Source organism: Pleurodeles waltl, chromosome 6 (assembly GCF_031143425.1).
Source record: "Pleurodeles waltl isolate 20211129_DDA chromosome 6, aPleWal1.hap1.20221129, whole genome shotgun sequence".
NCBI classification, from domain to species: Eukaryota; Metazoa; Chordata; class Amphibia; order Caudata; family Salamandridae; genus Pleurodeles; species Pleurodeles waltl.
Window position 1 is genome coordinate 1,153,579,284 of NC_090445.1, and position 15,970 is coordinate 1,153,595,253.

A 15,970-nucleotide genomic window follows, 5' to 3' on the forward strand; every position below is an offset into this window, starting at 1 on the left:
GCAGGTGTCGCAGCTGCGACCCCCAGTTTGCCCCTTGCGAGCCCTGGCACTGCCTTTGTGACCCCTGGCCTCAGAGATGGCTACATCAGTGCCAGGAAAACAAATGTAGCTCGTCCTTATGGACCTTGCTTGGGGCTCCAATTCCTTGTTTTCAATCAGTTTTTTTAAATTACATTAATAGTGAATAATATATTCTTCACTATTAATGTGTTAAAAACGGAGTACAGTAAGATGGAATATGACCCTCCTTGCTAGCTGAGGTAAGAAAGAAACACAATTAAATGTATTTTGTGTACATGCTTGCAGTTGAGAGTGTGCTTATGTAAAATAGTGTGTGTGTGTGTGTGTATGAGTGAATGTTTGAGTAAGCATGTGTGTGTGATTAAAAGTAGATGAAATGGCGTGTGATGTAACTTCTGCTACCCCTGGCATTTTGGTGAATTGACGTCCATGGGTGACACAAGCATTAGACAAAAATATCTAATATAAAACAAAAAGAAGATAACCATTTGATAAACGTTACACAAACCTTTCTCTTACAGACGAGTTGGGCTAATCTTTTGCCAGCATTTGCTAGGATAGCACAAAGCGAAAAGAAATAAGGGTTTCACATTTTACTTTTTAGCAAGATCCGAAGTGGTTTTGCATTTCCCCAGATATGAAAGACTCCCCTGCCCTCTGGTGGCGAATTAAGGAAGAGCAGCAATATCAAAACGTAACCACCTTGGTTTTGCGGGCCTAAAAAAAATCTGTGTACTGAGGCATACACTGATTATATATTACTAAAATATTTTCTTTAAAGGAACCTAATCAGAATTGTTAATTCCATATTACCCTACATTCAAACATCTGTGACGTGCAACTACAACGTATCGTACAGTAACGCTCTAACGTCCTATATACCAAAACATCACAGATTTCGCATTCCTGACTCAGAGTCAGGTACATCTTTTGGCACATATAGGGTATTTGTGAAAAATAATATACCACTTAGTTCATTAGTAAGTTCGCAATCATAGAGGGGGTGGGACATATATGTTTCTGAGCTCCTGTTTAAAAGTTATCATTTCTAATTATGGCTTTCCAATGCAGTGATAGAATCTGATGTACTAAAGTGAAACGCTTCTGTAGGTCAAAGAAATACACTTTTTTAATTTGAAGACACTATCATATTTGTACATGAGCGACGCTACGTTGTTTTAGCATTATAGATGACTCAATACAATTAATCTTTATTCGGTTCATTGAACAAACCACTAGAGATGACATGAAAAAATACAATAAACTACAATCAGACAAATTACAAGAATCTAACAATTAAAGATAAAAGGTAAAATTCCGTCTGTGTTACTTCCAACCATAATTAACATACATTCACTAAATCTTAATGGCTGCCTGGACAAAACTTAATACAGCTACACAAATTATCAATGATTCTAACAATTGGAGGAAAATAAAAGGCAGTCTACATTGAGTGAACTTTAATAAAAAAGGATTAAAAGTGGGTGACCTGGGAGTTTTCCAAATTTGCAACAAAATAATGTGTAGTGCTTTGGTTAGAGCAACCTTCACATGGACAGGCTGCGCTAGTCCAATGCCATTGTCCCATGCTTGGGAAGGCACCCAAAAGATTAACGATATTTAGACGAAAACGTCAAAATGAATAAATGGTGTTGATTTAACACTATGTACCATATTTGTACATACTTATTGTATGACTTACATGGGACATTTGTTTCAAAGATTGGCTCCTTGATCGGCTTTTTGTTTTCCAAAGAGTGGTTCCTTGTATTGTTTTTCAAAGATTGGGTCCTTGAACCAATCAAGGACTCTCGGCTCATCTCTGACTTGGCTCTCCCTTTTAATTAATTGGCTCGCCTACCTCTAATTATGGCAGCATTTTCCAATACCTCATACAATCAAGCAAGTATACTTTCTTGGTGCTGTGTCACGAATAATAAATTATGCAAAACTATTCAGTCATTGAATACTGGAATACAGTAGATTAACGCTATGCATCGGCCACAAGATGGCAAAAACTACTCTTTCTTATGCACTGTTTCGTTCATTTAATTTCATTGTATGTGCTACATATTTTTTACCCAAATATAGAAGAACAAATAGAGAAATTCAATTACAGAGTCTTCTCAAGTTTTTGAATTGCCTGCAACCGGGTCATCACTTCCTGCAAGGACATTAGGGGCACTCTTTCCAGTTGTGGACTTTCGTTTGATAGCCTAATGCATCTTAGTCTTGTTTAGCTTCCATTGAATGGAGTCAACTAACACACCTGAAATCAACATGGTATCACCTTGTATAAATAAAACACTACATTCCTTCTTGACCATAGGATTGAAAGGAAACAGAGAACACAAATTCTAAACAATCTTAATCTACCAACAGTCAGCTGAGGTAAAGCAGCTCATAAGTATATGGGGCCAAACCATAAGGGGAGCTACAGGGTGAGCCTCACTGGTGACTCATATGCAGTCAATTAGGAGGTCGACATAGTGCTTGGATAAATTAGGATTGGCTTGTAGGTTAGCTTGCTAGCTTGAAAGGAAAGGCAGCTTATGACAACCTCATCTACGTGTTGGTCAAGGCTGGGAAACCATACTTTGTGCCAGAACCTGCTCTAAGACTTAACTACTTCTTGATGGGTGCTGTGTGCTAACAAGACAGCTCTCTGCCTCAGGCTGGAGGGGAGGCCGAGGCATGATCCATGCATGAGGCAGCCTTCTTCTGTCACAGACAACTCATGTCGGCCATGGTGGAACAACTGCAAAGTTAGCTTGGCCTCCGCAGTGTGGTATGCTGCATGGCACTGAAGGGGTGGCTAACCTCCTGAGAGGACAGTTTGAATGGCGGTCGTATGCAGTCATCATGTTTGGTTGCTTCTCATACATCCAAGAGTGACAGAGGAATGGGCCTTGCTCTGTCCAGCACAAGTTGGACGCATTTCTCTGTGTCTTGGGTATCTGAGGGGGTGACAAGGTGGGTGTGCAGTGACAGGCAAATGGCTGGGCTTTACATGCATGGTTGGTATTAAACTGAAACTGAATTTCTGCAGCTGCAGGATCCACTTCTCTATTCAAGGGGTGGTTTAGATGAAAACCCTCTAAACAGCGGTATCAGTGTATTTTTTTTTTATCTGTGAGGACGGTGAAGGGCTACCAGTAAAAATAGATGTGAATGTGTTGACATCCTCAGTGAATCACAATGGTCTCTTGCTCGATTTGGGAGTATCTTTGTTCCGTAGGTGTGAGGCTCCTACTGGCGTAGGCAACTGGCATCAATTCACCGCACCCTTGTCGTTGGGCCAGCACCACTCCTAAGCCAGTGGGGTTGGCATCCATTGCTAGCTGGGATTCTTGCTTGGGGTCGAAGTATACAAGCATTGTGTTAGCGGACAGGGCTTCCTTTGCTCTTTTGAATGCTTATATTTGTTCTTTGTTCTAAACCCAGGGGCTGGTGTTCTTTGTCAGTTCACGGAGTGGACTGGTGAGGTCTGACAAGTTCTTTATGAAATGTCTGCTGTACGTAACCATTCTCAGGAAGCTGTAGATGTTGGATACAGATAAGGGGGTAGGCATTTCTTAGATATTTCGGACTTTTGCTGGTTAGAGGCCTATTCCTCGGTCTAAAAACTAATAGCCGAAAAAAACAGATTTTGTTTTGTAGGAACTCACACATTTATAGGTGAAGGGTCAGGCCATTTTCTTTTAGTTGGGTGAATACAGCTCGGAGACGAGTGAGATGGCACTCCAGTGGCGGGGCATGCACCAGGATATCATCACTGACTAAGCATGCCCAGGAGGCCATTCAGGACTTTTTAAAGTACATGGTGGAATACTTCAACAGTGCTTAAAATGCCAAAGTTCAGCCTAGTGTATCTTCAGAGGCTGGTATGCCTGGTAAAGGTTGTGGTAGGCCTGGTGGCTAGTTGTAATGGGTCATGGTGGTAGCCAGAATGAAGGTCCATCTTAAAAAAAACACTTTCAGCCGAGAGTTTGCCAATTAAGTAATCTACTGTGACATGCCGTTCTCTCTTGATGGCCAGGTTTGGTAGCTGCATGTTGACGCAGAAGTTGACACCATTTGGTTGGTTTGGCTTTTTGGCGACTACAATTGGGGAGATCCAGGGAGTAGGGCCAGTCACTCTTAATAATGCCTACTTGTCCCAGGAGTTTTAGCTGAAGTTCAACTTTGGTGTGTAAGTGGAAGGCTATGCACCGGTGTCGAAGTGCAACAGGGGCTACTGAGTCGTCGATGTGTATGAGCACAGATTGGCCAGCTAGACATCCTATGCAATCAAAAAGGGGAGCAAACTCTGAGATTAGCTCGATGAGATCAGTGGTGTGTAGACTAAAGGTAAGTTGCACTAAATTGAGGTCCCTGGCTGTTTGGCAGCTAGCAGGAAGCTAAATCCTTCTTGAGAGATGCACACTTTGGAGTTGAGGCTTGTGGAGTAGTGGGATATGTTTGCAGTGAACACACCTGCCAGCTGGAGAGGTGATTGGATGCCAAAGGCATATACTTGCACTCTTGTGGTTCTCAGGGCTGGCGGGTTTGGCACATTGCAATATACTTCGGCAGCCATGAGATTTATGGTGGCCTGTGTTTATGAGAGCTGAAATGGGTTGGCCTTGCCCTCCTTCCAACCATGTGGGAAGAGGACAGTGGGTGTTGCCACTGAGGTCAAGTGTTCGGACCACATGGACTACCTCTTGTTCATCATCATCCATGTCCCTGTCTGTCAGCGCTGTAGGGTGAGTGGAAACAGCCTTGACAGACTTTTTAGAGGTTTGGTGTGGCACAGCACACTTTGAAAAAGTGGCTTAGCTTACCGAAGACACCTCAAGTTTTTCCGAGTGCAGGGCAGTCATCTGCATGGGGAAGAGAGACCCACACTAACTGCATGGCCAGTTTCCATTTATTTGTCAGGGGCGGTCAGGTTTAGACTGGTTACTGTCTTTGTGGATGGCATTGATTGGTTGGACCTTGGCAGGGGATGGCTGCCCTGGGTCCACGTGGGTGAATTGTGCTTTGGACAGCTCTTTGGATCACCTGACGGTCAGGATGTCTCTCAGGGTGTTGTTTGGTTTTTGGAGGATGCGTTCGCATAGTTTGTACGATGCACATCCTTGTATGAACTGTGCTCTTGTTTCGTGCTCCTCCTCTGGAAGTGTAGAAGTGCTTGCTAGCTCTTTCTGGTAACTATAGAAGTCATTTACCAATTCATCTGACCTTTGCTGTGCCTGCTGTAGCAGGAAGCATTCTTAATCTAGGTTGGGATAAAGCTCAAATTGTGCAGCTATGGCATTTTTCAGTATTGTGTATGGAGGACCCTCATCGACGACCATTTTGGAAATTTTGTGGATGTCTGCCACTGCCAGATGTAGAAGTAGTGGGCACTTCCTTTCAGCAGCGACGCCAATGACATCAAAATAGGTCTCTAGGTGTTCAACACATGCTTTCCGCTGGGCAGCTTGTGTTGGTAGGGCCCCTGTGATTGTGAATAGTTCTAGGGCTGGGATGGTGGACATGGCAACACTTATTTCATTTCTGATGCCAGATCACAGTTTGCAAGTTTTTCACTGTAGCACAACGGTGGTTACGAGGTTTTCGTGAGGCCTACCTCCTAGATCGCAAGCATGCCTCAGAGGTGGCTTTGCTGTCCGGCAAGTGTGCTTTTCTCAGGGAACAGAACGTAGGCCTCAACAGTGAGGTAGGTCCCTGGGAGCCTAGCATGGTAACTTGGGCCTAGACTCTGAAACTGGGCTGTAGGAGCTGGGCATGGCACTGGTTGGCGGGATGCAGTGCATAAGAGTCCGGCACATGCAAGCTGGAAAGAGACGGGCCAGGTTGGCAAAAGCTTCTTGCTGCCATTGAGGATGTGGCCAGAATTCAATAAGGTCTGATTTTACCCTTGAGGATGTGCAGCCTGCAAACTCCGAGGGTTGAGGGTGTGATGCAGGAGGATGCTCCTCAGTTTGATAAAGGTTCCTGCTTTGAGAGAGTAGGTCTCTGGGGACGGCCGGTGGCCATCCAGCTGATACTGGAGGCAGTAGTGATGTACGCGGAGGGCAAGCGGTGGTAGCCATGCTGCTGAAGAGCAGCATATACCAGGCAGGCGCAAGTGGTTGGGTGGCGAGAAGCAGGGTTCTGTAAGGAGGCATTCTGCGCTAACAGCCGAAAGGTGGGGGGGCGAAGCGCACTCCAGAAGACTGACAAAGTGAGAGGGGGGAACGTATGTCAAACAGACAGCCTCCTCATTACCAGTGTAGTGTTGCACTGGCCCCATAAAGGAGGTGGAAAGAGCCAAGATGTGTTTGCTGGATCACTCTTTATTACCAAGACCCCGCTCACTAGTGGGGCACAGCTTTAATCCCTGGAGCAGACATACACACGCCTGAGCCATATAATAAACACACATGTGGAAGCTCTCATCTATCCCCCCTCCCTAGTGCTGCAACAGGGTATCACATTTTATAAGGACCACACTACAGTAGTCCCCTTTACCTACAAGTCAGAGCAGGGAATAGCTACTGGCTGTAAAGTGAAGACAGACTTAAGGGTTGTTTAAAATACCTTTTCCATCTCATTATATGCAGATACATTAGACTGTGTAATATGATCTATATAGGACCTTATGAAAACTATGAAGGCCTATTCTCAAATCAATATAGGGTTCTCTCTCCAACACTAAATTGCATTGATGCGCTGCATTTCATTTCTTTTTTTTAAATTTATACAATTGTGTCCAATCCTACAACACCACATTCTTACAACATGGGTCCAGGAGGGTCAGATTCAAGTCTGCATTTCATGACAGCAACTTAAAAAAAATTACATATAAAACTAAAGAGTAAAACATTTAGAAAGTCACTGGTTAGCCTGAAAATCTAGTCTGTGTTTGACCCAACACATACCAGACAGTGTTTACCATTTTCTTAATTTTATGGTCTCTTTTTACCTTTGGGCCCATCTCCTGTTACAATAACTTCCTCTCTTTTACACATTTCATCTGTCATTAATTCTCTTTCATAATACCACATCTTGGCTGTCACTATACCTCTGTCAACTGGCAACCTCATCCAGAGCCCTTCTAGTCTAATATACTCTCCGTTCAGGGGCACAGCTTTTATTGGTGTAGAAGGTGCAGTGGCACCACTACACACTGAACCCTGATTGTTGCTATATTTTATCATTCAAACAGCAGCCAGGTGGGATATTTCCTTTATTGCACTAGGTCCTCTGACAAACTGGCCACACTAATGCCTCAGTTCACTCTTCTAGTGCACACCTTGTTTATCGGATCCTAGGGGATGATTCCTGTTATTTATGTAGCATTAGTAAATGTTTCTGTTCTGTTTCTCCTCTGCCACACAATAGATATTTAAACATGCATTGACTCTTGTGGAAAATAAGTTTAATACCCACTAAACCTGGTAATAGTACAAACCCATTCTTTACTTTTAGCACCTCTGAAATCTTCATTGATAAACATTATTGATAGAAATGCAGAAATCTGTCTCCATTAGTAAGGTTTCTCCTACACCGGAAACCATGTGCAATAGCTGTGTGACATGTGCCCAAGGGAATCCTCCATGGCGGCGCTGCGATTCCGCCCCCCTTACCGCCAGCCTGGTTCTGGCGGTTTTGACCGCCAGAACCTGGCTGGCGGTAACGGGTGTCGTGGGGCCCCTGGGGGCCCCTGCAGTGCCCATGCCAATGGCATGGGCACTGCAGGGGCCCCCTAACAGGGCCCCACTAAGATTTTCAGTGTCTGCCAAGCAGACACTGAAAATCGCGACGGGTGCAACTGCACCCGTCGCACCCCTTCCACTCCGCCGGCTCCATTCGGAGCCGGCATCCTCATGGAAGGGGGTTTCCCGCTGGGCTGGCGGGCGGCCTTCTGGCGGTCGCCCGCCAGCCCAGCGGGAAACTCAGAATTACTGCGGCGGTCTTTTGACCGCGCAGCGGTATTCTGCCGGCGGGACTTTGGCGGGCGGCCTCCGCCACCCGTCAAAGTCAGAATGACACCCTAAATGTCCTGGGTAAAAACAAAAATTAAAGAAAGAAAGAGGTGCCCACACTAGAAATCCAAATACTCACGTAACAAAAAATGCTCAGGCAATCCCTCACTACTGAAGTTCCAAGAATTTGGAACTCTATTTCCCAGGAACTCAGAACAACAACTTTTACACTGCTTTTACCAAAAGGATAAGGCAAAATGCTCTTTACAGACTCTTCAAATCATCGATTCTATTGAATCCAGAATCTTGCTCACCCTAACTTTCAGCAAGAGAATTCATGTAAGAAGTTAAGCTGAAATACCGCTTCTTCCTCCAGTTGTCATGGAGATACTTTCTGGTGCAGCTGTGGACTCCCAATATATTCACCAGCACCGGAGTGATCCACCAAAATATTGGAACCTTGGACAGAACACGGCTACTCTCATTAGGTTGTCCACTGCCACGCCTACATTTACAGTTAGAGTACTGGATCTGAACAGTCTCATTAAATCCCCCCTTTCAACCAAGTTACAAACCCACAGTTACTCACTGACCAAAATCATAATGATAGCTTCTTATATAGTCAACGTAAGCAATGTTAAGATATGCAATGTGTTTTGCAAGGGCAACTCTTTCAAGCCATGTTCAATCATAGATACATCCTCACCAGAGCACACAGCTGAACATCATCATAAACCCCAACATACTTTTTACACAGACCACGCTATTTAAAAAAAAAAAAAAAAACACTGCCAACCATGCATAAACAAACTGACTAAGTACTTAATAAACCCCCCAGAAAACATTTTCAGGCCTCATTCGGGGTTGAAGAGCACTTCTCAGATGCTGCAATACAAGTAAGGTAAACCATTGCCAGCATTACCTACAGCTATATGCTTGCCATAGAGTCAAGTATGTTTAATTTCACAGTAGGATTTTTCATGCATTTAGCAGTTCTACATCCAATGAAACAATCTGATCAAATTAAGAATGATTTTATGTCTTGAAAAGGGCAACGTTGAGGCGAACACCAGTGTATTGGGAATAATAAAGTACACCTGCTGCACATAAAAAGCCTTCCAAATCCCACCATGGAGGTCACCAATCTTATAAAGACATAGGGCCTCATTACAACCCTGGCAGTCTTAAGACTGCCAGGGCCACGGTGGCGGTCAGACTGCTACCATTGTGGCAGTCCGACCACTACATTATGACTGTGGCGGTTGCACCATGGTTGGACCACCAGCACCGCCAGTTTCCCTCCACAGGAGGGGTTGGCGGTGCTGGTGGTCCTAATCCACCAGGGATTACGAGTCCCTTCTCCACCGGCAATTATATGGCGGTACCCCGCCATATAAAGGCTGGCAGAGACAGGGTGCAGAGGGTCCGGGGAGGGGCTGCACTGCCCATGCAATTGCCATGAGCACGGCAGGGACCCCCGTAGCCAGCCCCGCTGCGATGTTCACTGTCTGCTTTGCAAACAGTGAACATCGTGACAGGTGTTGGTGTACCCTACGCATGACAGCACTGCCGCTGGAGACAATGCTGTTGTTTTTCCCGCTTGGCCAGCAGGCAGAAAAATCGTTTCTTAATGGGGCACACGGGGAGGCGGCTACCCTGGCAGCATCCTGCCCATCAAGACTTTGGTAGATGGTGTAACCCGTCCGCCGAAGTTATAATAGACCACATAGGGGGTCATTATGAGTTTGCCCCCACTTCACTGCCAGTGCGGTGAAGTCCCCGCCAGCCCTATTATGATTTTCTCACTGGGCCATTACATTGACTCCTAATGGAGCTGGCGCTAGTGTGGCAGTGCGGCGGGTGCAGCAGCACCCGTAGCACATTTCACTGTCCATAATTCAGGGAGTGACATGCACGACAGGGCTGTGCTTGGTGGGCCCTGCACTGCCCATGCCAAGTGCATGGGAAGTGCAGGGGCACCTGAGTAACCCATTCTGCCAGCCTTTCCCTGGCCGGAGTAAACCACCAAGAAAAGGATGGCAGAATGGGACTCATAATCCCCAGGGCAGCGCTGCACTTGGCATGGGCAGTGCAGCGCTGCCCTGTCAGATTTAAAACGCTGAGACCACCAGGCTGCCTGATGGTGGCACCCTGGCATTGGTGGCTTTCCACCATGGGGTCTTCACCATGGTCATAATATGGCAGTCTTGAGGGCCATAGTCTTCTACCTCTTTCACCAATTTGATCTCAACCGTACTCTAACTCACAATGTAATTGTAACTACTGGCTCTGTCTTCAACTAGTCAGGTTATCTCAGGGCGATAACACATCTTAATCATGAAGAAAGTAAATGAAAAAACTTCCTTTAGAGAGCAGGGCGTCTTTCATCTTACGTAAAGTAAGAAACACAAAAAAAGAAACGAATAACTTTACATGAGAGCCTGTCACGTTGCTAGGTTGATGGCATTTGCCCTACAACAAGATGTGGTCTTTAAAGAAGCAAAAATCATCACTCAGCTTTCCGAAGAGCAGCTACTCATGGGATCTCACCTGCCTGTAGCTGCATATGATGATCTCCCGCAGGTGGTAGTGCATTGGAGTCATGGTCTCGCTCACGGTGTCCAGGGCCATATCCACTTCTTTCTTCATTCTGTGGCCGTCCGGCAAGAGCTGGACTATCCTCATCACAACCTGGAAACAGGACAAGGAAAGAAAATGAGCTGTATTCCCAAAAAATGTAATGCAGATATTATTTTGGCTATTATTAATTTTCACTTGTTTAGCTTTTTGTAATCTACTTTACATCTGAGCAGGAACCTTTCATTCCAGACCCCCCTCTTCTGAAATCCAATGAGCAGATGGTCAGAAAAAACCCAGACAATACCAACAAATGTTGAAACCTTTCATGTTCCAGGTACCTTTAACATCTCGAGTCCAAGGGTGTGACCCATTATTCAGACCACCCACAGCTCATGAACAGCTAGTGCCCTGAAGCACTCTGTAGAATATAAGGGACAAGGAATATCTGAAATAACATACCATGTTTCACATTGCTTTTTGTACCACAGTATGACAAATCTAAAAGCTGACAAAATACAAGTCCTCCTTGATTGTGTAAACATTACAAAGTCTGCTTAGACAAGATAAGACCTCCATGGGCCACAACATCTTTATAGAAAAACAAATCAGGTTCCTTACATGCCAATGACTGGAGATCACTTAACTGGTGTGCAGTCATACCAGCAATAAAGTACAAGTTACTTATCTTCAGTAACAATAATATCTGGTAGAGACATATTTTAATTGCTGATTCCTTAAATTAGAATTTTCCTGCAGGCGTCAGACTGGATCCGGATATTTTTTCTTTGAGCAGTACCCTTGCGTGTCGGTAGGTGGTGTCGATCGACTCCGCGGGTGTCGTAGTCACCGTGATGACGTCGGGATTAGTACATAGACACCGCCTCAACACAGTGACATCAATTTCTTTTCACGACTTCCCATGCCAAAGAGCAGAGCAGCGAAGAACACTGAAATTGGTGCACCAGAGCTAAGGCCCTGAGTGGGGAAGCCCTGTCCATAGAAATCAATTCTCAAGTGGTGAGGATGGGTGGGTCGGTAAGGAATCTTCTACCAGATATTTCCTTACCGAAGGTAGATAACTTGTACATCTGATAGAGACTTCTAGTTGCAGATTCCTTACCTTAGAATAGATACCCATGCAATGCCATCCTTGGACGTGGGCTGCAAACCAAGATCAAACTAGAAAGTCCTGCAGGACCGAACAACCAAAAAAGCCATCCCTACGGACCTGACTGTCTAGGCAGTAATGTTTAGTAAATGTGTGCTGGAATGCCCATGTTGCTGCCTGGCAGATATCCAGAACAGGAACTCTGTGTGCTAACACTGTGGAAGCAGCAGTTGCTCTTGTGGAATGAACGTGCAAGCCCTTAGGGGGCTGCTTCTTGGCCAAAGCATAGCACATTTCGATGCAAAGGAGTACCCATCGTGAGATGGTACGTTTTTGACCTGCCTTCACTTTCTTTGCACCTACATATCCAACAAAGAGTTGATCGTCTACCGGAAATCTTTAGTACGATTGAGATAGAGCCCCAATGCTCTTTTTGGATCCAAGCGATAGAGTCTCTCCTCTTCATGAGAAGTATGTGGAGGTACGTAAAAAGTAGGCAAAGTGATGAAATGACCTATATGAAAAGGCGTAAGTACTTTGGGAAGGAAGGAATCCTTAGTGCGAAACACCACTTTGTCAGGGTGCACAGACAAAAATGGGGGTTTAGAAGATAGACCCTGAAGCTCACTCACTCTGCGAGCAGAAGTGATGGCAACATGAAAAACAGTTTTGAAAGGAAGGAGCTGTAAAATCAACAGATTTGTTGGTACACCATGCCACAAATTTATGCCAACGACAGGCGTATACCGTTTTGGTGGAGGGACGCCTGGCTGCCAAGATTACATCACAGACTTCGGGTGGAAGGTCAAAAGCTGTCAATGGCCGCCACTCAATCTCCACGCATGAAAAAGATTGGACAGGTTTGGGTGAGGAACCCACCTGCGACAGAAGATCCTTCCGAAGGGGCAGTTTCGGTGGTCATGGTCAATAGCTCTGGATACCATACTCTCGTGCCTAGTCCGAAGCCACCAAGATTACTTGGGCCCAGTTGTTCTTGATCTTCTTGAGAACTCTAGACAGAAGTGGTATAGGTGGAAAGGAAGCCGAAGTTCCACTCAAGACGAAAAGTGTCTCAGAGCGGGTGCCACCTTGGAAACTCCAACATGCAAAATAGCTCACATTGCGCGTTCTCTGCGGAGGCGAACAGATCTAACCAAGGCTCTCCCCACTGCTGAAAGAGACCCTGTGCCACCATTCATGATCGGCTATGCATCGACAGCCGAGTTTGTCTGCCCTGGAGTTCAGAGAGCCCGCCAGATGTTGAACCACCAGGGTGATGTCCTGATGTGCCAGCCATGTCCAGAGGCACAGCACCTCCTGAAAAAGGGTCGAGGAACCTACTCTGCCCTGTTTGTTGCAGTACCACATGGCGGTAGTGTTGACCATGAACACTTGCACTACTTTCTCTTTGAGAGAGGGAAGAAATGCTTTCATTGCAAGCTTGATCGCCCGGAGCACCAGAAGATTGATATGGAAGCCCAGAATTCGCTGGAGACCAGAGGCCTCTGAACTGGGCCTCTCCCATGTGGCCACCCGATCCCAGAAGTGACGCATTTGTTACTATGGATAGATCTGGTTGGGAAAGGGAGAGGGATCTGCCGTTGACCCAATGCTGATTTGAAAGCCACCACTGCAGGTCTTTTGCAGTCCCCTGTGAGATCTGGACAATGTTGGAGAGATTACCCTGATGTTGCGCCCACTGGAACTTCATGTCCCACTGCAGAGACAGCATATGTCATCTGGCATGTGTCACAAGCAGGATGCAGGAGGCCATGAGGCCCAGCAGCCTCAGAGTCAGTCTCACCGAAACCTAAGATAGAGGCTGAAATTGGAATCATAGCCTGAGTATCTTGGACTTGCTTTTCAGGAGGATCGGCCCGAAACTGCACTGTGTCCAGAGCAGTTCCGATATAAGGGAGCATCTGAAAGGCGTCAGGTGTGACTTTGGCACGTTTATACTGAACTCCAGCGTGTGCAGGAGGTTCCTGTAGTCTGAAGGTGGAAGACGACTTTCTGGAGCGAATCAGCCAGTCGTCGAGGTAGGGGAGGTCTGAAACCCCCAACCTGCGCAGATGAGCTGCAACCACCACCATCACTTTCGTGAACACCCGAGGGGCGCTCATAAGGCCGAAGGGGAGCAGAGTAAATTGAAAGTGCTCATGACCTACCACTAATCGTAGGTAAAGTCTGTGGGCAGGCAGGATTGGAATATGGAAATAAGCGACCTGCAAGTCCAACTCTATCACCCAGTCTTCTGGGTCCAACACAGACAGGACCTGAGCCAGGGAGAGCATTTTGAATTTCTCCTTCTTGAGGAAGAGAATGAGATCCCGAAGGTCTAGGAGAGGAAATAAGCCTTTGTATTTTTTGGCCACCAGAAAGTAGTGGGAATAACAACTGCAACCTACTTCTGGCGCAAGGACCCTCTCTATGGCTCTCTTGGCCAAGAGAGACATGACTTCCTGGCATAGAAGTGCCAAATGATCACCTGGTAAATGGCTGGTGGGGCAGATTCAAAGGGGAGGAAGTAGCCCCTTCAAAAGATCTGCAAAACCCACCTGTCCATAGTGATGGATTCCCAGTGGGGCAGGTGATGGCAAATGCGGTCGCCAACTGAGCCAGAGTGAGGGGACAGACTAGGAGGGTTTGGAGCCTGCAGCAGGGGTGGACTGGGCAGACCTCTGGTTCTGTGTCCCACGACCACGTGGGATTCCATGTCCCCGGCCACACAGCGGCTGAACAGCATGGGTGGTACAGTGGAAAAGGGATGAAACAGGGAGCCCCTTCCGTTGCCACGAAAGTGGGGAAAGGCCAACTGTTGGGGATGAGGGGAAGTGGAAAGGCCGAGACACTGAGCTGTAGCCCGGAAATCCTTGAACCTCTCCAGAGCCGAGTCTGCCTTGTCTCCAAAGAGAGGGGAGCCATCAAAAGGCATGAGTCTGTTGGACATCTCCTGAGAAACCAGATGTACATAACCAGGTGTGGTGCCTCAGGGCCACTGTTGTAGCAACCGATCTACCTAGAGAGTCAGTCGTGTCCAGCCCACATGTGATGGTGAACTATGCCGCGTCTCTACCATTGGTGACACCTTGGGAGACGATATCACGAGCCTCCTCCGATATCTGAACTTGCGCAACCATATCCCACAGAGAGTGAGTATAATGGCCTAAAAGGCATGCGGTGTTCACTGATTGCAGCGCGAGACTGGAGGAAGAAAACATCTTCTTCCCAAATTGTTCCACTCTTTTTGAATCCCTATCTGGAGGTGTGGAAGGGAATGCGCCTGAGGATGAGGATGCCTGGATGACAAGGCTCTAAGGCGTGGGGTGTTGAGACAGGAATTTAGGGTCGTTCGGGCGGGCCGATGGCAGCGTGCAATAGTCCTGTTCACAGGAGCCCCTGAGTTGCGTCTGGACCAAGTACCCAAAAGGAGGTGAGGGCTTTAATGAAGAAAAGAAGAGACTCAGATGTGAAAGCCCCTGATTGAAGCACCGCTGTCAGGAGATTAGACCTGAGCTGAACAGTAGGCAGCACAAGGCTGATGACCTCAGCCGTCCTACTGACCATCATGGAATAAGCTGCTCCCTCCGCAGTAGCCACAGTAGGAGGAGACAGCATGCCAGCATCTGGCGAGGTATCCAGACCACTGGCCTCGCCTAACTCCTGTGCTCAGTACAAGTTAGGGTCATCCTGATATTCATGAGGGTCCAGGGACCTCTTCAAACCTTCCCCGAATTTGTACCCATAAGAATAAGGGTCAGAATCCAACCTGGGGTGAATAGGCCCTATCGAAGAAGGGGGCGGCATCGGCCGACGCCTGTCAGACTCCGAGTCGTCGGGGATTAGGATCAGGTCGACGTCAATGGTGGGCACCACCAACGTCGGGAGCGTGATTAATGGAACCAGTTCCAGGGAAGGTCTTGATGGTACACCGGCGCAGATCCGAAAGCGGATCCAGAGGGGACTTTCGTGGCTGGAGTCAGAGACCACCCCAACCAAACCCCTTGGGCCCGAAGGCGCCATAGCAGGGTCAGGCTGCCCAAAAATTAGGCGCATGGCCTCATAAAAACTCCTTTAATTGGGCAGGGGTAACCCCGGCTCTCGGAAACTCAGGGAGGCGTGGAGCAGACCCAGAAGCAGGCTCCGAAGACAGAAGCTTCAAGCGTCGGTGCTCCTCCCACTTCGCATCAGCCGAGCAACGGGGTGATGTTGAAGGATGACGGGATCTCTTCAACTTCTTCTTCTTACCTTGACCTAAAGACTACGAAAAAGACGAGTGGTGGTGGCTCAGCAACCAGTCTTG

General features: G+C 46.9%; 1 protein-coding gene across 4 annotated transcripts in view; it reads right to left on the reverse strand.

The window, feature by feature from the left end:
- PALD1 (phosphatase domain containing paladin 1) overlaps positions 1-15,970 on the reverse strand; it is a 966,838-nt gene that overhangs the window by 203,963 nt on the left and 746,905 nt on the right. For all 4 annotated transcript variants that reach the window (XM_069240368.1, XM_069240369.1, XM_069240370.1 and 1 more), the window contains exon 18: positions 10,530-10,670. In XM_069240368.1, coding sequence (XP_069096469.1) covers positions 10,530-10,670 — 141 coding nt within the window. The remainder of the gene's footprint in view (positions 1-10,529; positions 10,671-15,970) is intronic.